General features: G+C 43.7%; 1 protein-coding gene across 20 annotated transcripts in view; it reads left to right on the forward strand.

The window, feature by feature from the left end:
- Positions 1–23,444, forward strand: part of PPP6R3 (protein phosphatase 6 regulatory subunit 3) — a 114,564-nt gene that overhangs the window by 72,728 nt on the left and 18,392 nt on the right. For 11 of the 20 annotated variants that reach the window (XM_032490042.1, XM_032490047.1, XM_032490033.1 and 8 more), the window contains 9 exons: positions 1,269–1,421; positions 3,440–3,589; positions 4,734–4,798; positions 7,130–7,245; positions 8,920–9,005; positions 15,277–15,363; positions 19,887–19,984; positions 21,676–21,730; positions 22,463–22,593. In XM_032490042.1, coding sequence (XP_032345933.1) covers positions 1,269–1,421; positions 3,440–3,589; positions 4,734–4,798; positions 7,130–7,245; positions 8,920–9,005; positions 15,277–15,363; positions 19,887–19,984; positions 21,676–21,730; positions 22,463–22,593 — 941 coding nt within the window. The remainder of the gene's footprint in view (positions 1–1,268; positions 1,422–3,439; positions 3,590–4,733; positions 4,799–7,129; positions 7,246–8,919; positions 9,006–15,276; positions 15,364–19,886; positions 19,985–21,675; positions 21,731–22,462; positions 22,594–23,444) is intronic. The other 9 variants (XM_032490035.1, XM_032490037.1, XM_032490040.1 and 6 more) reach the window with 5 other exon arrangements.

Here is a 23,444-nt window from a genome sequence, read left to right on the forward strand (position 1 = left end):
AGCTTCTCCCTTCTAAATTAGATGTCTTCTGTTAATTTAATCATTTTGTGGAGGAGGGGAGCACAGAATAATTTATGTCCGTTACTTGGGGAGTCCAGTGCAGCTTCCAGATTGTCCCTTCAGACGACAGGTGCTCCCACCTCTGCCCTGCTGTCTCCCCTGCATTCAGCCCGTGTGGGATACAGACCAGAGTGTTCGGCGTTTCCCGCCTTGGAAAGGGCCTCTTGTGGTGTTCAGCAGTGGCATCCTTCATGCCAGACATAGGAAGAAGAAAAAGAGAGTAAGAAAAGAAAAGCATCGTTTGGGAGAAACAGAGAGGACATGGCAAGTGGGGAAGTTGGAGGAGGAAGGGCCTGCGAGAGGAGAGGGTGGTGGTGAGGAGCCCTGACCTGTCTTAGACGCCACCATCTGCTTTCTAGGTGGACAAAAAAGAAGCATCTGGTGTGGGCTCTCACACTGGTATTCTTAGACCTGACTAAGAAGTAAGGCAGTGTCCTGTTTTTACTGCTAGGAGTGAGTGAGTTCAGTTAGTAACTGGTTTTACTGTACGATGTGTGTGAGAAGCTCCGGGAAGCTTTTTAAGCTGTCTGCTAATTAGAGCTGTCCTACATGGAGTAAAACTGAGCCTGGCGGCTCCATTAGGCCTGGGGGAGAGCAGGAGGGAGCATGGCCACTCGCTGCATGGGCGGGGCGTTGGGAAAGGGCACCCCCATCACTGCATTACCGGTCATCATCCTTTCCTGCCAAACTCCTGAAATGTTCAGTGTCTGTCTTTTGTGATTCCAAAGTATAGAAACTCCCTTTTATGGAAAAGAACAGGTTTGAGGTTGGCCCTGTTTCAAGGTCATGATCCAGAGGCAACTTCTGAGTTTGCATTTTTATTGCATATTTGGCAGATTGAGGACTGCGTTCTAACACCGCTTGTAACTTTTCTTAGTTTCTGGTCAGGTTTAGAACATTGTAGTTCTTTTTTCATGGACTTCTGTGGCTGTCTGCTTTTTTCCTCTGGTGTTTGTAATGTTGAAGATGGGGATACTTGATTTCTTATAGAATTTATAGTCCAAGGAAATTGTTTAATTTTTTCCCTCATGTTTATTTCATCATACCTTAAAGAGATCAGTAGGAGTTTTGTATTTTCATTTGTGTATAGAATTTAAGCCACAATGTTTGCAGCATTCGTTTACCTGGTGTTATATGTTAGTATGTACTCCTCTACCCTTTATTTGTGTAGTTAACTGAGTTTAATTGGAAAGCCTTTTCTTCCTCAGAAAAGTGTGATGAAGACTACATGGGGTGTGCTGGACCCTCCCGTGGGGAATACTCGGTTGAATGTGATCAGATTGATATCCAGCCTCCTTCAGACAAATACCAGCAGTATCAATGGGGACCTCATGGAGCTGAATAGCATTGGGGTCATATTGGTAAGATACTCTCTGAAAGACGTTTTTATTTGTCCTTGCTGTTTTACGGATACATAACTGAAGCTTAGAACCTCACAAATTTAACAGTATATGTCAGTGACTTTTCTTGGTCTGAGCATCAGCAGTCTCTTATATAGTTTTCCACTTGAGTTTATCATTAATTTTGAATGCTTTTAATTTTTCAGTAATAATTTACTGTTGCTGTGTGTAAAGGACTATACTCGAGAATTTCAAAGATGATTTAAGACAGACGTTTCCCTCAAGAAGCTCAGTCTCAGGGAGACAATGGAGTGAGTGTGGTCACCTCTCCAGGGGACTGTCTTAGCTGTAAGCACCTGCTGCTTACAACATTGTTTTCTCTTCATAATTAGCAGAGGGTTCAGTCTTTATCTTCTTTCCACTGAGGTAGATCAGTAGGAGACATCTGAGACTGTCTTTTGAAATTGTTCCTTGAAACAGTTGTTAGTCTGTTACAGTGGAAGCAGAGGAAATGGAAGGAAGAAGGAAGAGCCCAGAATTAGCTGGGGCTCCCCTGACCCCAGAGCTCCCCAGCTCCAAGGTCTGTGCTAAGAACCCTCGGGCCTGGCTCTGGTGCCTGTGCTTGCTGGGTCCTGCTCTGCACAGAGCAGACGGCTCAGGGGTTGCCTCTAAGCAGGTTACCCAGGACGTCTGGTCATACTGCACACATTGGGGAAGTTGGTGTGTGCTTCCAAGGAGGGTCTGGTATTTGCTCTTTACATGAAAGACCTTGATCCTGCACCTCATCTACATTGCTCATGTGATACTGAGTGCAGAACCCTGTGTGAGAAAGTACCTGGTTTTTCAGATCATGCCCAGAGAGGGGATACATTCCATGGCTAGTAAGTGGTGGAGCCAAGATCTGAATTCACATCCTGTTTCAAACTCATGCGTGCTCTGTCAGCCACGCTGTGTTTTCTAGTGTCATTGAGATATTCGTAGTTACATTTCCGCTTGGGTTAAATGACATGTTGGTAGAGGGCGTCGAGAGCAGGAGCATTTTTGGAGAAAGGTGACAGCTGCTTTGGTAGCGGAGCCGTTGCCCTCTGGGAGCATAGTTTTCGCTCTACCCTCTGACTGGGTATAAAACTCCAGGATTGTGTCTTTCTACTCCTGTCTCTGGGATTCTCCTTGAAGTCATCAGTTACAGTCTTTAATCTTGCTACCAATAAGTATACCGCTATTGTTAATTCATTCTATTGTTACTCTTGGAGCTACTTTTGAGGGCTGACAAATCTGATAAAACGCCTAAATGGATCATTAATCATTACTTTTTCATTTTGAGATTAGATAACCAGACTCAACAATATCCTGAATACATACTTCAGCTGTGCATTTTATGCTTTTAGGAATTTTCTTCCCTTTTTTTGGTGATACTGTTAACCTTTTCAGGTAATCAGGAAAACTCTTGCAAACTTCCAGGCGTTCCATCCGTCACTGCCTCTCACACCTTTCCTGCTTTGCTCCGTTCGCTGGTAGTTCTGAGTTTTGAATGCCTGACTGGTTATTCTTTCTTAAGGTGTAAGCACCTTGAAATTGGAACCTTTATTTTTGTCTGTCTCTGTCTCCCATATTGCACCTGGAACTGTGCCCTGCTCAAAAGCCATCAGTAAATATTGAATCAAAATGAAATCCTCAAATTTCTTTGAAAATTATTGGAAATTTATTGAACTTAGTATCTGTATTAGTTGCTTTGAAAATATAAAAAGATATTCCCTTTCTCTTTGAGAAATTTACTGTTTTCTTTTCTTTGTGTGTTTATTGTTAGTCTCTGGATTCCAAGCAAATTCTAGCATGTTGAATGAGCATGTATTTAGCCTATGTTCAGCCTATGAAGGAATTTCAAACTGCCTTAAATAAAATGTGCTCCTTTTAATTAGTCCTTTTGGACTAGGAACATACCATTTTTACTTTATTAATTCACTGGTAAATGTGTTAAAGCAGCGGCTTAAACCTTGAGGTGGCTGAGTAAAACAAAGCATTGCTTTTCTTTTTTGTAGGACATGTTCTTCAAATACACATGGAATAACTTTTTACATACGCAAGTGGAAATTTGTGTTGCACTGATTCTTGCGAGTCCTTTTGAAAACACAGAAGACAGCACAATTACTGATCAAGACTCCACTGGTGACAATTTGTTACTGAAACATGTGAGCTGACTTGGTGTCTTTTTTTCTGCCACTCCTGGTTATAACGCTTTTCCACTAAAGGTGTAAAGTGAATTGAAGTTTAAGGGTGTGAGGTGAAGTTTCAGAGTCTAAATATTTAACTGTCTTTTCTTCATTGTACTTTTAGCCAGTGATTCTATGAGACATATCCTGGACAAGTAACCAGTAGGTGAATTTTTTTAAAAAGGTTAAATGACTTGCTTATTTGGTAGAATTAATAGATTGGAAGATTTAAAAATCTTTTGGAGATTGAAAGAACAATAGAAATTTAAATACTGCAGAAAACATTTGCATAATTATTTGGCTTGCTAGAGTTTTAATTTCTGGTGCTGAAAACATGACTTCTGGAAAGTTGGGAGAAGTGAGTTCTGTGTGGTGCTGAGCAAGTCTCTTCTTGGGCTCTCTTTTCTTTTATTGAATATGAGGTGATTTTACTAAATCAGTCATGAGGTTTCTTCCTGCTCTGAAGTTCTGTGATTGTATGACGTTGTCTAGCTCACACTGGGTTACTTCCAAACCGTGAAGATGGGAGAGGCTACCTGGAATAACCAAGTAGACGGGGAAGACAGATGACATTTGATTAAAACTGGCCTTGCGCGTACTGATAATGCAGCCCACAGCACCTGCCTGCAGAATTTTGGCAAGCCACAACTATTTTTAATATGAATGCAGTAATGTTAGTTCATCTACAAGTAAGCGTTGCTCACATTTTTAAAAAGTACAAGTATTGCTGTGGATTGTGAGTTGAATTTTTGCCAGGGCATAATTTTCTTTACTCCATTGTCATTTTGGTTGGGCTCTGTATTTCTGGGCCCAGTTTTTGTGGCTTATCAAACCCGACTTTTCTTTAGGTCATTGCTCACTGGTGGTGGGACTTGAAATAACTATTTCCCGGTAGAGGCGCAGCTGAAGACCCAGAGCCTGTCTTGAGTCCCCACAGTGTTCTGAGGGTCTTGAGTACATTTATTATCACATTACATCTGATTTAGCCAGTAATTCACAGCTGTATTTAGCTTGCTGGGTTTTACATATCACTTGTCTGTTTATTAGAGTTGTATTTCACTTTGAAATTTTGACGCTTTTGACATTTATGTGAATGTTAACCAGAGCATTCTTTTTTATTCAGCTCTTTCAAAAATGCCAGTTGATAGAGCGAATACTTGATGCCTGGGAAATGAACGAGAAGAAACAGTAAGTAAATTGTTTTCTGATAGGGGTTCAGTGTGATGTTTTTCCTTGGAAGAAAATAGCCGCCCTTGCCCTCTACAGAGAACAGTGAACATAACTGCGCGGCACAGGCCACTTCACAGGCACACATGCTTCTCTGAGGACTTCCGGATCATTTAATTGTGACAGATAGCTTTGTAATAATTTACTTTTAGACTTCCCTGTCTTTCAGCCTATCTTGATGGGAATCCAGGGGTTGGGAGAACTCCCCACCTCTTTCTGTCTTTGGAGCTTCCAGTCCTCTGTGAATGGCAGTTTGTCTGAGCAATGGGGTGGTGAGAGGAAAGAATTATGAAGTCAAGTCCTCCTTGATTATCAGCACGTTTGTCCTTGTTACCCCAGCTTCTCATTGTAGAGAAGAGTCGCTCTGTGCATGGAACTAGAAGGGGGTAAAATTGCCTAGTGTTTCTTTTTTTAGGAAATTTCTGTTAGCCAGTTGGCAAGATTACTTGAAATACTAGCCAATACATGTAAGTAGCTTTGTTATGTAGACTTTTTCCTTGTGGTGGTGTCTGGAACAAGCGTTCCTCTCTAGTACCCTGGAGCTTTTATGCCATCCTGCAGATTCTGAAGCAGGTGGGGATGCTTGGAAACAGTGTCAAGGCATACTTCTTGTGTTTGTGTTTAAGTCAGGTTTATTAAAGTGCACGGTTTTTGGTAGACGTTTCTCGGAGTTCTGACAGATGCCTGCAGTCGTGTAACCACCACAGTCAGGATGGGGAGCATTTCCCTCATCCCCCGAAGCTGTCACACCTCCTTACAGTCTAACCTTTCTCAGGAGCCTCCCTACTCTGTCTCTTTTCAGACTTAACTTGCAGCGCCCGGGAGAACGAGGTAACTCAGGGGAGGTGTCAGCTTTATGTTTCTGAGGTTTGGTTTTTTTTTAAATTGCTTACTAAGTATTGATAGGGCTTTGCCTTGAGTTTGTGTGAGGAAAGGTGGCATTTAGTTGGAGTGTGGCAAGGGATTAGTCTTGCTGGACCTCAGATACGTCCTTCCAAATGGCGCCCCTTTCAGGGGGCTGTCTGTGGCCAGACTGACACCTCTTGTTATGTGTCTGACCTTGACCTCCCTTCCTATCTCTGCCTCGTGTCACCAGTGCTGAGGCGTCCCTTGCGCTCTGCTCCCCACAAGCTGTATCCTCTGGAGGCCTCGCTAATAATCTCATTTTTTTAAGGAGTCCTGAAAGAGCTTTGCAAGGTTTCCTCGTACAAGAGACCTAAAAAGCATCAGGGGCTTGGGCCAGAAAACGTGGAGACGGGTGTGTGTTTTCACCCAGGGGGCGGGGGAGGGTGGCACTGGGGGAGCACAGCAAAGCTTCTGACTAGGACGTTGCCCAGAAGGGACACTGGGGTCTGGGGTCTTGTGAGACTGGAAGAGGCTCCTAGCAGCTGCGCTGAGATCAGCCCTCTGCCCTCTGCCCCTTAGGTACTCAGCCCTTCTGAGATTATTAGCAGATATTTTATTTTCCAGGCAAGCCTATAAGCATTGTATGGTTTTTTAAGTGACTCCTGAGTCTCCCTTTAAGCAAAGTTCTGTTCGGTGTGTTCCCTTCTATCTGCAACCAAAAGTGTTTTGTTGCATAGAATTTAAAATCTTGACACGTAGTAAATACTCGGGCAGAGAAATCACAGAGATGTGAGAAGTCTTGTGTGAATGTGAGGCAGGGTCGTAGTTGTGAAGATCAGACCCTCCAGTCAGGGAGAGGGATGAGGCGCGGTTTGTCTGTCTGTGTCCCCAGCAGTGTGTGGGCAAATACCAGCTGACCGCCTCTCATCTCTGCCAGCTCCTCAAATCAGCCAGTATTTTAACTTGAGAAATGTAATTGGTAGATAATTATCTATGATGATTGATTGATATGATTAAAATGTGATGTCTTTAAGCAAGGTGAACCAGCAGAATTCTCACCTCAGTCCCATACAATCTGTTTAAAATCTGAGAAGCAGTTTCATAAAAAGATACAAAGGAAAGTCACAGGAACATTAGACATCAGTGAATGTTTGCTTTTTTGTTTTTAAAGATAATGTTATTGAAGGTTAATGGTTGGCTTGTATATGTGGGTAAAATTTGTTCTGTTGAGTGAGGCTGCAGTAGACTCTTGGAGCAGACAGTTACTGCCACGCTCCACCCTGCCCGACCCTGACCGGGTGGTGTTCTGGCACCCTTCTTTTCTGTTTGTTCTTGTCTTTAGTGCCTCAGTTTTAGAATATATGCTTAAATCCACTGTAGTTATCAAGCTCTTTCATCGCTCTGTCCTCTCAGGAGTCTGAATATTTATTTGTTACCCCTTGTTAGGGCCGAGGGAGGAAGACGGCACGGCTACATGGGACACCTGACGAGGATAGCCAACTGCATCGTGCACAGCACAGAGAAGGGCCCCAACAGCGCATTAGTACAGCAGCTGATCAAAGGTAATTGCTTATGGACTTGTAATGACATGTTGTTGTTGGGTTGGAGAAAGGATTGAATGCATTTCATAACATTTCTAATAGCTATCTGAGGAGTTTCCTTATATTCCCCAATTATCTGGAGATGTGAATGAGGTTGTGGAGACTGTCTTTCAACACTAGCTCTCTACTGTATCTCTGTTCTTCCTGCCGCAGTCCTTTAGTAAGCATTGGCAGGCTCGGCCGGTCACTGGGGCCACGCCCTTCCATGCTGAGAGCATTCACTGCTCAGTGAATTGTTCCTGTGAGCTTGAAGTGCTCGTAGGCTGACAGTTGAGCCACTTGAGCTGCAATTACTCTCGCTTTCTGTTTTCTTCTGAAGGCCTCCATGTAGCCTGTGGATTTAGTTCCTTTAGCTGGAGTATTAATGCATTTATCAGCACTTCTTCATCTCTCTATTGCTAAAGTGAAGGTATTAGCCAGTGTCCTGGAGGACTCCTGTACTAGCGTTTGAATGTTACCTGCCCAAGGTTAACTGGAAGAACTTGTGTGAATGCTATTTACGTTGGCACCCCGGCCATGAGTCCATGTCCTCCCAGGTGTGACCTCTGTGTGCCCTAGGTTTGATGCCTGTGGGGTAACTAACTAGTCCTGTGACTTACTCTGAAGGTGAAAAATCCTTAACTTCTGTGGTACAGCATTCGTTCAGAGTTAACTTGCTGAAAATCATTTCCCAGTCTGTTCTTCTGTTTCAGTCTTAAGAATGTGTGTGTGTTCAAAAGGCTGTTGTTACCTGTTAAATGTGCACTGAAAGCATAGGTGTGCCCAGTGGTGGAGATGTTGGGACTTGCTTGCCTGTAATTTTGCTTCTTGAGAGAGATACAAGCCAGTTCATCACACTTTATGTCCTTACCAAGGAGAACTGGCCATGTGAATGCTTGTTTTTAGATTAGTCTTCGTTTTATGAAGTTGTTTGCTAGGTGGCGTGTGTGTGTGTGGATGTGTGAGGGTGTACGCATGTGTGTGATTAAATTGTTAAATGACACCTTGAATCTAGTAAGGTCTCCAGGATTACAGCTAGAATTTCATTTTCTCAGCAAAGTATTTGTATATCCTTTGCTTCAGAATTTCTCTAGGAGGTAGAACTCACTGTTGCATATGTATCCATATGTTGACCTATGACACAGACTTTTAGAAAACGTTATCTTTGAGCGTTTCGAGAAGCCAGACTGGATTTGGTTCCATGGAACATTCATTAGCCTGGTGCCATTCAGAGTTTATCAAGAAGATGTATAGGAGGTGACATTTGCAGCTTTTTCTAAACTTACATGACCATGGAACACGGCTGCTCTTACCCCACCTTGTAGGCTGTTACCTTTCCTGGGGAGTTTATTGGAATCATTCACGTTTTCCAGGTTACATTTTGACGAAAAGTTCTTTAAAACCTTGTTAAATTCATAGAGCTGTTTAGGGCTCTTGGCGTCAAACGTAGACCACTGTGGGGAATGTGGTTCCTGAAAGTTCTCAGGGTTCAGACTGAGCAAGGCTGTAGACCTCGTTCCTCTGGGAGCCGGGTGCTCAGCTTGCTCCCCTTTGACAAAGCACACGGGTGGTGCGCGCCCGTGTTCCCTGTTTGTTTTACTTGTCTGTGTGTAAGTCACTGTGGTGATGACGCTCTTTCCTTTTCTCCCCCTGAAGATCTTCCAGACGAAGTCCGGGAGCGATGGGAGATGTTCTGCACAAGCTCCTTAGGGGAGACTAACAAGAGGAACACGGTAGATCTAGTAGGTTCTGCAAGGTTACATTTCTGTGATTTCATTGCCCTTGGTCTTTGCCCACTTATCCAGGAAGATCTGAAATACCTTCCGTTTGTCCTGTTAATTGTGGGCCAAGGATAAGTTCATGTTTCTTTACCAGAAAAAGAGGTCAGTGTTCACAATATTCTTGCTAATTTGTCTAGTCAACTCCTAATTCCTGCCTGGGAGGACATAAGGGTACAGAGAAGCTACTGGTGTCCACCTCACACCAGACTTGTCTCCACCTCCCTCAGTGCCCTGCTCCCTCAGCACCTCGGCAGGCAGCCTCCGGCCTCTTTTCACTCTGTTGGCTTTGTTGCCTTGTGCCTCAGGTCATCCCAGGTGGTTAGAAAACCTAAATACTCCTTTGTATACTTGCTAACGTTACTGAGTTGAGTTCACCCTCATTTCAGACCATTCCCAGTGGGGGAAAATTTTGTAGATGACTTTGAAACCCCAGCTTGAAAGTTTAACAGATTGGTACTTTGAGCCAGGGAATAATGGCATTGATAATATTTTAAAAAATTATATTGGACTTTGGAATGTAGTCTTTGTGTTTTTTTTAATGCAGTAAGTTTTAAGGTAAGTATTACTTTTGCTTTTAAAGATGAGGAGAAGCATTTCCTTTTGTAAGCACATGCCAGCTGATAATAGAGATGGTGGTCTTGACTCTCCATGGAAATGGATGTGTCAGGCATTGGATTCCATATTTGAAATTTAGCAGCTACAATCTTGAAATTCTAATACACAGTCACCGCCCGATTCTTGGACAGTAAAGCATCCGGATCTGCTGAGGACAGAATTTAGAAATGAGGGCAGCAGAAAGGCTCTGGCAGCTACAGAGCAATCACTGGGTCATCCTAGTCACACCCCAGCGGGCCTGTTGCCCCCTGCCATGTGATTGTCTAACAGGTTTGGTTATCTTTTTCCAGACTCTTGGCAGATTAGTGGCTTGGTGGATATACTGATAGAATTACTAGGTATTAGGAGTTGGAAGAATTTTGAAGTTAAGAGACAACTGTTAAAAGGGAGCTGTGTGGGGCCATTTAATTAAAATAGGTTTAATGGTCCTTAGTGTCTCAGTGTATCCTAGCCCAGTGGAGAAAATGACATTCACTTTGACAGCCATGGGTCGTCAAGGAAGGGTTGAGTAATTTTTAATGAATGTATTACCCAGTGTACATTGGTTTTTTTCCTCCAATCAAATTGGTTAGAGTTCTGGATAATCAAGGTTTTATTATGGGGGAAATTGTTCTCCCATACTGTTAAATTGAACCATTTAATTTTAGAGGCTCCCATATTGATTCCTTGTTAAGAATGTAGGCCATGTCTTCTCCTTGAAGGGGATTTTTGTCTTGTTTTATTATTTATAAAGGAACAGTTAAGAATTTAAATTCTGATCTTACTTGGGAAACTTCTTTTAAAATTGTCCTTTGTTTGACTTCGAAGGTAGAAGTGAAAAACGTCCAGTTAAACTTGTTGTTATCAGGATTTTAAAAGACCTTTCTCTCTGGTAATTTAAGCAGCTTTCTCTTGCGAGTAGTTACATATAAAGAAGGACTTCATTGCAGTTCAGGTGACACTCTACTTTGCATGATGCTGTCAGCGATCTGGTCTGTGGCTGTGTAAATGGTATGTACGTCCACTGGGAGGAGTGTGGGCGTGCAGTGCAAGATGAAGGCACGGCCCTTTTGGGTCAGACTCACCCAGGCATATTCGCACCTGTGTTGAAGGGGCGCGGTCACCCTGGGCTCCGCCCCTCAATCTAATTGAAGCTCAGTTCTCCTTTGCCTGTTGCGTGTTCCACCATATTACTTGGACCACATTAATAATCCACGGTAAAACGAAAGAAGTTGGCTTATGTAGTCAAAGTGGTCAGGTAAACAGAGACCTGCTAACAGTGCTCATGTCCTGTGTTGACTTAGCCCCACTCTGTCATTTTGTTGTTCTTGAGACGTTCGTATTCATCTCTCAGGATCCCTCTTCACTTCCTTGGTCTCACATACCTAGTACTAAAACACTGCCTCCAGTTAGTGTTAGGTCTTACAATAGAGAGTTTTGCTTTGTAGCATTTTTAGGGATATAAGTGTTCCAAGTTTTTAATTAATCGTAGACCACCAAGGGGACTTGAGCTACAGCCTCCAGGATCTCCATTTTTCTACCCAGAATGTTCCAGGCTTTATCTCAGCAGGATTGGGTACCACGTTCCAGGGAAAATGCACTGTTGTGAATAGTGGTATAAATACAACTTGGTAAACGCAGTGGGTCTTGCCCTTGTAGAAATGTCATGCAGAAAGCGTGCCCACCTCATAATGTAGTGGAAAGTCCAGATAGAGCATTTCCCTTCTGATTGTTTCAGGTACATTCACTCATCACTGAAATCGGCAGTTAAGTAATAGATTGCTTATCCCCCACCTCCCTCCCCAATTAGGTAGATTAGATACACTGCTTTGACTTAGTTGGTTTTTGGATGATGGCTCAGATACCTTTCTGGGAATTATCTCAGGTATATTCATGAGACTTGAGTCAGCCTGTAGTTAGCACCAAATGCTTGAGTTAGTACATTGTTAGGTTGCCCTGGTCTGTTCTTCGTTGTCTGGTCACAGCAAGGATTTGTCATTTACGCAGCAGACAGCCACTGTTGTGCTGGCTGCAGGCCTGGGGACTGCTCGTGTGTGCAGGCTGAGCTGTGCTGCCCCAAGCGCCCGTGTCTTCTCGGGCAGCATCTTTCTTCAGGCTCTGGTCACTTCCAGGGCAACATGCTGATTACCTTCTCGCTGAGATCTTTGAAGTGCTTTAATCTTTTGACCCCATCATGCCAAAGTATATGCCCAAGAGATCCATATACTCCTTATATTTTTATGTTGGGAGTTTATTATGAATAAAGTTTGGTCTTTTAATTACATCCAGAGACCGCGCTGTTTTGACTAAGCCCCCAAACTATAAAAACTGGTGAGGATTTAGAGTAAACAGAGATGATGCAGGAGACGTTTTTAAACTGACTTTGGAAAAGAGGATTGTTTCATTCTCTGCCTTCCTCTTTAAGGGGGAGAATTTTTTTAAGTGTTAAGGTAGTTTTTGAGCTAGTTTATGGAGGTTGTATAGAGTGATACAGATGCTCCAGCAGGTCGGGGTGGAACCTCGGAGAGTGCGTGTCTGACCAGCCACAGGCATGTGGGTGCTGGGAGTCCATGGTGGGGCCACTGCTTCTGCCTCTCACTCAGAGCTTACCAGTCAAGTCATGCTTTCGGTGTTCCTAGCACCCCTAATCAGCCACAAGGAGGAAGACTCTTGTTTGCTTTTCCCTGTAACAAGAGTTAATGAAACTGAAATTTTATTGTGAAAGAAAGGTACGTCTCAAAAGTTTTTTTTTCCACTGCTGCATCAAGAGTATAGTTTACTTAGACTACATCTTGCTTGGCAAGAATGTTCTTATATATTTGTTACTTTTTAAAAGGTTATCATTCTGTATTCTCATTTAGGGATTTATTATGATTATTCATCAATTCAGTAAGTATTTGCGTGGCTGCTGTGTGCCAGACACTGAGGAGATTGCACTCAACAAGACTGGCAGAAATCCTTGCCTCAGTGGAGGTGGGTGAACAGCTGGACGAACCAACTAGGGGAAGAGCAGGTGTGTTTGGGGTGGATGTGCACCTTAAAATTAGGTGGTCTAGGGAAAGGTCACTGAGCACTGTTGTGTAGAGGCTGAGGGAGGTGAGAGAGGACAAGCGAGCACAGAGCCCCAGGAGTGGGTTGTGCCTGGTGTGTGCAGGGTTTGGCTTGTCGGCAGTGTGGCCGAACCAGAGCGCAGGGGGAGGGAGGGACGTGAGGTCTATGGGACTCTGCAGGCCAGGTCTCATGAGCCTGACGGCATGCTCCTTGGATTGTGATCTTAATGAGGTGAAAAGCCGTTAGGTTTGGAACTGAGAGCTACATACTTTGATGCACAATTTATAAGACCATTACAGAGTTGCTGGGTTGAGAGCAGACTATATTGGGGTGAAAGATCGAAGCAGGGAGACTGATTAGCTGCCTAATACAACGTTAATCCGGACAAGAGAAACTTTCCAGAACTGTGGTTACAGGCTTGCACCAGGAGGGGATAACGGACTTGATGAGAAGTGATGGGATTTGACAGTAGCGTGGACAGGTGTGAGCGGGACAGGAGCAAGAAGATGGCCTGAGATTTTAGCTAAGGAAGCAGATGAATGACAGAGGCATCTGCTGAGATGGAGATGCCTCAGAGGGGTGTGTTCTGGAAGTTTGGATCAGGGACTCCATGGTGGATACACCTGTGTGATGAGCTAGTGGGATTCCAATTAACAGGTTTCCCCCCTGTAGGTAAATCGCATCATCGTTTAGCTCATTTTATTAATGACGGGTTCAGACCCGGCATGGAATGGGTAGAATCGAATCCCATATCCTTTGGTAACATAATTGAAGCTTGCGTGCATTCTGTCGTTATTAATCATAACCTCTTAAAGCAGTAGCTTATTTTTGGAGAAAGGAATTGTTTTAATTGCTTTGAAGATACAAGTTAAGGAGACTGTGAAGGGGTCACAGTGTCTGGCACATAGTAGTTTCTCAACAAAATCTAGTTTCTTATCTTAATGAGCTGATAAAATCTTATTTTGTAGCAAAAAGTGTGAATGAGGATACGTGTGCTTAGACAAGACATGCTGGGAGTAGCCAGCTCTTCTTTTTTGTTCTCTCTTGTGCAGTTCACCTGGCTTGCTCTTGCAGTTGTCTTCTACTTTTGTGCCCCACATGGGGTTGCACCCCTAAAACACACATGGGCTTAATATGATTCTTGTATTAGTCTGCCAGCCAGGTAGCTCGAAGCTCCTCTAAATCCACTGCAGTAGAACCACTTGAGCGGCTCTCAACTGCAGCCACCCCGTAAGATGTCGGCTGCCATGACCAAGCAGTGTTCCACCACCTCCCTTCTGCGTTCTGTCTGGGCTCTCCGGGAGCAGCCCATCCCCGTATCTTCCCCACTGACTTGCTAAAGCCATGGCTGGCCCTCAGACAGTCTCCCTTCATCGACCAGGTTCTGCCTTTGATTCTATCAGGCCAGATTCAGAATACCTTAGGGAGGATGGAGAGGGAATTAACTGGAAGCACTGGGTGATTCACTTGAAGTTAGTATCTTTACCAGAGATGGCTAGACAAAGGGAAAAGAGATTGATTTTATTCAGGCAGTGGTCTATTCAGAATTTCGTAAGTCACACCACATATAGACCCATTTGGATTCTACTTTGGGCTTCTTGAATCAGTGTTGGAACATCAGAAAGCAAACCAGGCCAGTTTCTGGAACTCTGTGCTGTTAGGCACCGCTTTACGGGTCAGCAGGCAGCAGCCACTCACGTCTTCCTCTGATGACAGCGCCCTCTGCCCAGGACACTTCTGCCAAGAGTACAGGATGAGCGACTCAGAACACAGTGCGAGTCGCCCTCGGAAGCATAGTGCTTGTTTTTAGAGTTTCCTGATGGTTCACGTTGACCGCTCACTGCATCGCGGTTACTGCTGCTAGTGCTGTGTTTAGTCATTTGTGTGTTCTCGTTTCTAATGGTTAATACACTCATGAATTAACAGAAATCACTTACCGTGAATTGATGAGCAGTTTGTGTTTATGTTTTTGCTTATTTAATTAATGTGAGTTGGTTTTAAATTGTGAGGGCAGGGGGTTATGTTTTAAGGAGCAGAAGATTTTGGGTCTTTTTTGAGCAGGGGACTATTCGCTCGAGTCATATTGAGAGCCTATGAACAGTGATTTTCTCAGAATGTTCAGGAAATGCAAGAATTTAAAGAGAAATGGTTGTATTTAAACCCGACCTTTCTACTGGCTCATTAGTGATCCTTAGGAATTGCAGTTTACCCTTCAGGCTTGGCATATTTAATATTTTTATATTTTATCTGAGCCATTACTTCTCCCTTCCCTTTGTAAACATTTAATTGGAGAAAATGACCAAAATCACTTAAACAGAGTACCTCATCTCTCACGTGTTTTCTGGTGATGTTACCAGTGAGTGAAATGACCACGGGGGCGGAAGGACAGGTAGCCACGCCTTCTGGTTGAGTGAAGGGTACACTTGAATTATTGGGTGGATTTTACAACTTAGCTGTTACTTGTTCTTGTTCTTGCTATTGTTACACATTGAGAGAAAAACTAAATGTGATTTTTCCATAAAAATGCTGATACAAATGTCCAAAACTTCTCTCTGTTAAATAGTTTTTTACATTTTTATGCATATAGGTTACAACCTGCCATATTCATTCATCCAGTGATGATGAAATTGACTTTAAAGAAACGGGTTTCTCACAGGATTCTTCTTTGCAGCAAGTGAGTCATGCCTAAAGTTTTGCTTTTTGTTTTTGTTTTAAATGCTTAGTTTAGTTGCCATTTATGAATCAGCTTTGGAGTCAGACTGTGCATTAGGGTGTGATTTGGGGTTACTTATTAGTTAGGCAAAAACTTTTTTTTTTTTTTGAATTGTTGGGTACGTGAGAGGAAGGTTTATGCTGATCATGTAAATCTTAATCATGATATTTTATAAATTATCCAGGGAATGTTTCAGATCTGGTAACAATGATGAGTTGGGTAAATTTTCAGGAGTTTGAATGAACTCTGAATAGCTGAGTAAGTATCTCAGATGTGCTCATTATGCAGACTTTTACAATAGATGAGTTGTTGCTTAAAGATTCCTATAGTAGAGATCTGTGGATAAAAATAAGACTTCTAATGTCAGTGAAAGTAACTTTCACAAATATCCCTGAACCAAATTGATCTCCATTTATCAGCTGCTTGTTATCTTTGTGAGGGAGAAAACAGAATATAAAAATAAGGATACTAATTTATCATCCATTGGTGCTTCTTGGGGAGGTGACAGATGATTTTACTGTCTTGACTGGATATCAGGTTGGGGTGCTAATTTGGAAGCCCCTTTGAAAGTTACCAGCTCCTCATAGGGAAAGCTGCCCTTAGTCAGGACCGGGTCGCCGTGGCCTGTCGTTTGTTTTGTGTGGCAGTGGAATTAACACAGCCACCTTCCATCTAGCACTGAATGTTACTTAGCTGCTTTTTTCTCAGTCTTTAAGCCTCTTTCTCCAGGGCCAGGACGAAGCTTCTGATGATTACAGTAGCATCTAAGTAGACTGACATACTCCAATGTAGGTTGAGCAAAGCAACTGCTTGGTTTTGATACTAAGGCAATTTAACATTCGTGTTTTCAGAATAGGTCCAAAGTAGCATTTTGGCAGCTAACTGGCTTCTCTTGATTCTTGACACTGCTGCCCTTTGGAAACCAGCTTTCCCAGGTGAGGGGCACGGAGCAGCCAGCCCATGAGGGGAGCTGCTGAGCAGCCTGGGGACCTGGAGAGTGCAGCAGCCCCTCCCTCACAGCCCCTCACCGACACCCTCTCCCACCCTCGCACCCGGGATGGCCCTGGCTCATCCTGAGCTCTCAGGCCTACGAGTGCTTTCCCAACCCTGGAGTGCTCTGCTGCCGCCCCAGGAAGCACCTTGACGGCAGCCTTCCTCTATGCTGAAGCACCTGGACAATATGGAATTAGTCCACTCAGCCTAGTGTGAGCCCCAGTGCTACACATTGCTCCACCCCTGTAATGACGCTTGATGATGTAAAATGTGCATTTTCAAGGTGATTTTGATCTGGTGAATAGCTTTAAGGAAAAGAATGCCCTAAACATCTATTTGTAAATTAACTAATAAGCTTGGAACTTCTGGGCCACTGATAATTGAGGATGGTGACATTTCGGTATCTGGAAAGCAGACCTCCTCACTTCTCATGAAATCTGGGTCCAGGGTCATAGCTTTTCTGGGGAGAAATTTCTGTCTTTTTTTGCTTTGGCTGACTGCTGATGTACATATGAAGCAATCGCAGTCACAAAACTGCCTTACTAACACCACGCTCCTATTCCTGTGGGCTTACCCACTTTTGTAACCCTCCAAAGGTAGGAAGGTAATTACCGTTTTCTGATTGACAGGCTTCCAGTAAACTTTTCTTTGCACGTTAAACTATAGATCAGTCATGGAGCATTTTGAAAATAAGAAATAGGCTCCAAAGCATTTTTTTTCTTTAAATTCGAGAATACAAGTCTGCCTTAATTTACGAATTTCATGCTGGTCTCCATTATAATCAGGTTAGTTTATATTTTATATATATATCAACTTCGAGTTCCTGTTCACCTTTGAAGTTAGCAGAATGTTGGTAAAAGCCCGAGTGTAGGGAGCTTAGGGCAGGCCGCTTAGCAAACCTGTGGGGCTGGCTTGGCTCCAAGTACCTTGCAGCGCTGGTGCCCTTCTGATTTCCTCGCCTCCGGTGCTGGGCTCTCCCGCCTTCCTGAGGAGGTCCTCCTTGTGCGGCGGCTGGACAGTCGGGGCTGGCTGCCGCGGGTGGGCTCTGGAGCGCTCATCTCACTGCCCCTGCTGCGCCCTGCCCAGCAGGCGTGCTCGGAGGCGGTCAGGTCAGGTGAAGCGGACAAGGGTGCTGTTGCCCAGCCGGCACCCCACAGAGGCTCACTAGTGAAGCTGTGGGCTCCCTTCTCAGTGAGTTGAACAGTCCCAGGCTCTGGAAAATGTGAGGGAGTTTTTTTCCTTTTTTTTTTTATAATTAAAAATTTTTAATAATTACACAGCCATATGGTGCTTTCCAGATTTGGATTTCTCAGAGTCCAAAGCACTTTTTATAAAGCTTTAAATAGACTACAGTAATAGTCTTCACTTACGTGGGTTTAATAAGCCACGATAGCTTTATTAGTGAAAGTCAGATTTGAAACTTAAGTTCCTTGCTGGCTGTATCTTCCTAGAAGCTATAATGGAGTCAGAACCAGAAAGGACTAGTTCGTTGGTTTTCTTTTTCCTCTGCATTGCTGTGTGGAGGCTGGCTGTCAGCCGCCCCGTGTCTCCCTAGAAGGCAGACGGTGCAGATGTGTGTGCGCATATGCATGTATGTGTGTGTTTTCACATCTGCATGTACACACATGTATGCATTCACACATGTACTTATAAAACGCTTAGTATTTGCATTCTGTTATGAAGCAGTTAAAGTATTATGAAGCATTTAAAGGAATACTTTTGGAAACATTTCTTCCCTTTTATACCCAAAAGATTCATAATATGATCTCTAGAGGTACAAAACATTTAAAAGAGAAAAAAACGGAAATCAAAACAGTTGGAAAGGACCTTTTGCACTTGTTCCACCAAATTTCTAATCTGTAAGTAAACTCAGAGCCTGGTTTATGCTGCTCGCTCAGAAGAATGACTTCGTGATTCTTTACCACATCTTTAAAGTTACCAACCGTCCATTCTGCCTTACAGATAAAGCTTCAATTCAGAGGAATTGGTTTCTTTCTACTTCTGTTTTCCATTCATATGTCCAGAACTCAGCCCAGCCTCCCAGAATTGGTCCCTCCCCTTCCTTCTACTTTCACCCCATCTCCCACAGCCTTGGTTCCCTTACCAGATGCAGCCCGTGAGGGTGGCCCCAAGCCTCCATGTGATATCGTCTCTGGGCAAGAAGGGGGCAGCATGAAATGTGAGGGTGAACAGAGGGGGCAGTGGGGTACCTTGAGTGAGAGAAAAGTGAGGTTTTAGGTCCTCAGTGAGCTCGATACAGCATTTTCTAGACCTAAGGAAAAGATGCCTTCCAAAGCCAAATATAAGGTTTATTTTTAAAATTTTACACAATTTGGATTATCCATGCCATAATTCCCTGCCACCAGAATGAGTAATCAGGAGTCATCGGCAGAGGCATTTCTGCAGTGTGTCTGCAGGGTGGGGTCCGTGGGCTCTGCTCAGAAATCGGTGGAACTCAGTTACAGCTGCCTCCTGATACATGGCCTCAGGAGTGATGCCTTTAGTTCAGCCACCGGCTGCTGCCTGCGCCCCTGGCGCAGGCTCACCTGGGGAAAGAGCTGTCGCGTCATGTGCAGCCCCATCTGTGTGGCAGCTCGCATGCTGTTTGTCTCCAAGCCTGTCACTTGGGGAAGAATGAGGAGGGGCACTCCTCCTCATGTGTTCTTTACTCCTGGTCGAGAACGGAGGACATGTTTACCGATTTCACTTGCTCCCCTGGGCCTGCTTATTGCTTTGAATTAGAATAGTAACATTTCTGTGGAGTACATCTGAACATTTGCCCATTTCTCACCTAAGAAAACCCACGTGAGCATGGTGCGCTCCAGAAATGGTGTAGGAACTGGCTCCTCCATGGAGCTCTCAGTGTCGTAGTCTTTTCAGAGTGATTCTGGATCAGTGCTAAAACTTTCTGTCCTCTCTCTAAGGTAGGATAGTAGTTACTTTTCTTCTCTTCCGGGCCTGTAAGACTTAAATCTTTTTTTAAGAAAATGAAATGTCCCTGAACGTTGTGTTGTAGGGTTGTAATAGTGATGAGTAGTCATTTTTCCTCTGGTGCCATGTTGCTGTAGTGGATTGGGGGTGGGGAGATGCAGAGAGGGAGGGTGGGTGGTTACCAACGTGTTTGATCTTAAGGTTGGTTGTGTTCAGAGGTGACTGATAACACCTTATAATTTCAGACTGGCACATGTCACTTGATCACCTTTTTTGAACTAGACCCAAACCTTTCTCTAAAGATAATTGGGAATAGAGGTCACTTAACATTTCTTACATGACATGTGCATTAGAATAACTTGTGGATCGAAATCCAAACTTTTCCTTTTGGGAGTAAATTGTGTCTGAAATTATTTGACTTAAAAAAAAACACACACACACCAACTTTCTAAGCCATATGGCTATATAGATAAGATGGTTTCTGGAACACAAATGGGCAAATAGTATGTAGAATGTCATTAGAATCATTATATCACTGTCACTGGTCCTGGGGTTGCCAGGCCTTTTCTGATTATCAGATGCAACAAATGACGTCCAATTTTATTGACCAGTTTGGCTTCAACGATGAGAAGTTTGCAGATCAAGATGACATTGGCAAGTGAGTATATTTTTCTGTTTCCATAACTGTCTAGTACACTCTGCTCTTTGTGAGGTATTTTGTGGTTCTCCTGGATTCTTAGAACTCTTGCATTCGTGAGTTGGGAGGAGCCTGCCCTCCCAAGTGCTCCTTTAGTTCCAGCCAGTCCAGCCTGAAAGCACTCAGAGGACAAGCAGGAATAGAACGTCACTCCCACAAAGAGGGCTTGCCTTTGGGCTGGACGTTGGTCACAGAGGTTAATTTTTATTCGATTTAGGGACTCACATCATTGTTCCACTCGTAGGTTACAGCGCTAGATAGCGGCATGCAAAGCGGTGAGCCGTGCGCTGGTTTACTGGCGTGAGCAAGCCTGGCTCTGCAACACACAGTGAGGAGGGCTTTAGCTCACGGCTGGAGCGGTTCCCCTCACGTGCGAGTGTTCTCCTGTAGGCAGCTAGCCGGAAGGTAGAGTTGGGTTTTTGTTGTTGTTTTTTGTCTTTTTCCCGCAAGAGCCAGGCAGGCAGGGTAAGAGGAGTGCACAAATGGGAGTCTTTGGTCCTGGGCAGAATTGATGAGTAGAAGGTGTGTGGTCTGTGTACCACAGACATGAAAACGACCATTTGGTCAAGCACCTGACCTTGGGAAACAAGAGGTGTTCATAAACAAAGTATTTACAAGATGGGCGTTACGGCTCCCAGGGCACAGGGATCCCCCCCGGGGACTCCCCGGTGATGGGTGCGAATGCCCAGCGTCGCTCTGGTTCCTGAGCACTGGCTGCTCAGTAGTTGGTTGCACTGCAGCCAGTGGAGGCTGCTGTTTGTCGCAAGTTGTGGTTTATACCAGGCGAGAAGCTAGAAGACTTTTGTGGCGCATTCTGATTGTGCCGCACAGCATGCCGTGTTGGCGCAGGGGCCGGGGGCTCCACTGAACAGAGCAGGGGTTGAAGGCCCTCAGCTGCCCTAAGAATCGGCTCATTTAAATCCAAAAGGAGCAAGGACCCACCACTCGGTGTGTGTCTACACCCAAGAGCGCTCACACCAGAGCCTGCAGGTCTCCCCACGTGGCACGTCAGCACCTGCCTGTCTAGACTCGTTATTTGAACAGTTGCTAGGTAGGGATCCACACACAGTCTTTAGAATTTGTATGGGGTACTTGGAATAATGATTGATTAGAACAGGTCTTGTAGAAATTGTAAGACAGCCCCACCCACTCAAAGATTATGTTCAATAGGCTATGGATTCTTTTGTTCCCTACTTTCTTCCTGATTATGCCACATTATAACATAAGATTTCAGGAGGCTCTGTGTATTTTATGTATGCATTTGGCTATATCCTGAGAAAGTTCAGGGTCTGACAGCTTCTACGACCCTTTTCACGTTTTAACTTGTTTCTTCTTTGCAAGTAACCTTTTTCTTGGTTATGTAAGTGTGGCCTCTGGAGCCAGGTTGCTACCATGGATGTTAAAAATCTTTTGTAGGAAGGTTTCAGGGTATGTTTAATATGTCTTAGAAGGCTTCTGTTCCAGCCTTCCCATCTTATATAAATTCCTTAATACCAAGGGAGGAGATATCATTTCATGCAAGCACAGTTTGTTTGTTTTCACTTACGGAGATTTTAATGACAGTGTAAATATTTAAATTTGGAAAATTTCATGAATGCTTTTTCTGAGGCTGTAGATAATTAACTAGTCCTACACTTCTGTTTTGTTTACAGTGTTTCTTTTGATCGGGTATCAGACATCAATTTTACTCTCAACACAAATGAAAGTGTAAGTATTAATGCCTTTCATGAGCAATAAGGCATATGGGAGATGGACAGGTGGGAACAGGGTTCTGCTAGAGCCTGCATATGAGTGCTGTGTTCAGTGGGACCCTTGCCAGTGTAGACATGGTTGTAGTGTAAGTTCAAAGGCTGCAGTTTGACTCCAGCCTGCTGCTTTTTACATCTGAAAGTTTTGAAGAGAGAAACTTGGGCTAGATCAAGGCCAGCCTCTCATCACCAGGCAGTTGTGAAATGCCAAGTCAGCCACACCAGCAGATTGACATGAGAATACTGTCATTGGAATGGGCACAGTCTTGATTTTTATGTCAGTTAGCATGTGAGACCACCTGTTGATTTGCTGTTGTGATAAGGTATAAACTGACTGGTCTGGACTGTGAAAGCAGAGGAAGTGGCACAGGTTGCTTTTCCTGTTGGGGTAAATCTGTGACTGCATCTCAGGTGGGTGGGCAGGGAGGCTCCTAGATTTCAAATGGTGCTTTCACTAGATGAAGGCGAGTTATACATAGCCAGTCGCAGTTTCTTGTATGCTAGTTTTGAAGCCAGTCTTTTGGAGGGAACTTTTTGTTGTCACTTACACAGAAGTTGACATTAGATGCTTACATTTTATTTTGGTATACGTAGTGAGGAAATGGAATAATGTAATTTACATTGGTAATTTTTAGAGAAAATGACTTGATTTTTAAGTTTGTTTCGCTCTTTCTCTCTTGTTTTTATTTAGGGAAATATTGCCTTGTTTGAAGCATGTTGTAAAGAAAGAATACAGCAGTTTGATGATGGCGGCTCTGATGAGGAGGATATCTGGGAGGAAAAGCACATTGCATTTACACCAGAATCCCAGAGACGGTCAAGGTGAGAGGCAGTTCGTTCTGGCAGTGACCCAGCCACTGCAGAAGCACGTGGTCATTAGGAGGCATGCACTGTGTCCTCTCCAGACGCAGATACGTGGCCTGGAGATCAGTGCTTTCGTCATGACCAGAAATGCCCTTGTTAATTGACACGAGTTGGTGAAACTGCTCTTGTCTGCAGTGTGACAGGAGTATGAGCAAGTCACGGGAGTCTGCTTGAAAATGCTGTCCGTGTTGAGACGTAGTTCAGGAAACGCTGTGACACAGCCTCTTCTGAATGGGAAGTGATGCTGAGGAATGTAGTTGTGTAGTGCTTGGAATAAACGCCCCCTTACCAGTAATAACAGCAGCAGCTGAGTTTATGCACTGTGTCTTACAGAAGACTGAAGGTTTCCCTGGGGAGGGGAAAAGTCGTTTCTGAAAGTTCATTTAACTTGGGGAGATGGAGTCATGGCAGTTGATACCCATTGGGATCAGTCCATTATTTGTTTGGGTTTTTTTGTCCCCTGATTTTTAAAATTCACTCTATCCAAAAACCCCAGTTAAAATACAGAGCTTGTCAGATTGCATAAAAGTAAGATGTGACTTATGCTGCCTGTGGGAAATAATTTAAATTATTTAAAAACTTAAATTTTATTTTTTTAAATATTTTAAAATCTAAGTGTAAAAGATTTAAACAGGTTAAAAGAAAAGTTGGAGGGGTCTATATTAATATTAAAATGAATTTCAAAAGAAAGGGCCAAAGAAAAGATCATAAAGGGATCACTAGGAGGACATAGTAACAATTCTAAATGCCTACCTACCTAATAATAGGGCTTCAAAATACACAGAGCCAAAACCGTTAGAACTGTGAAG

The sequence above is a fragment of the Camelus ferus genome, chromosome 10, assembly GCF_009834535.1.
Source record: "Camelus ferus isolate YT-003-E chromosome 10, BCGSAC_Cfer_1.0, whole genome shotgun sequence".
Classification (NCBI taxonomy): domain Eukaryota; kingdom Metazoa; phylum Chordata; class Mammalia; order Artiodactyla; family Camelidae; genus Camelus; species Camelus ferus.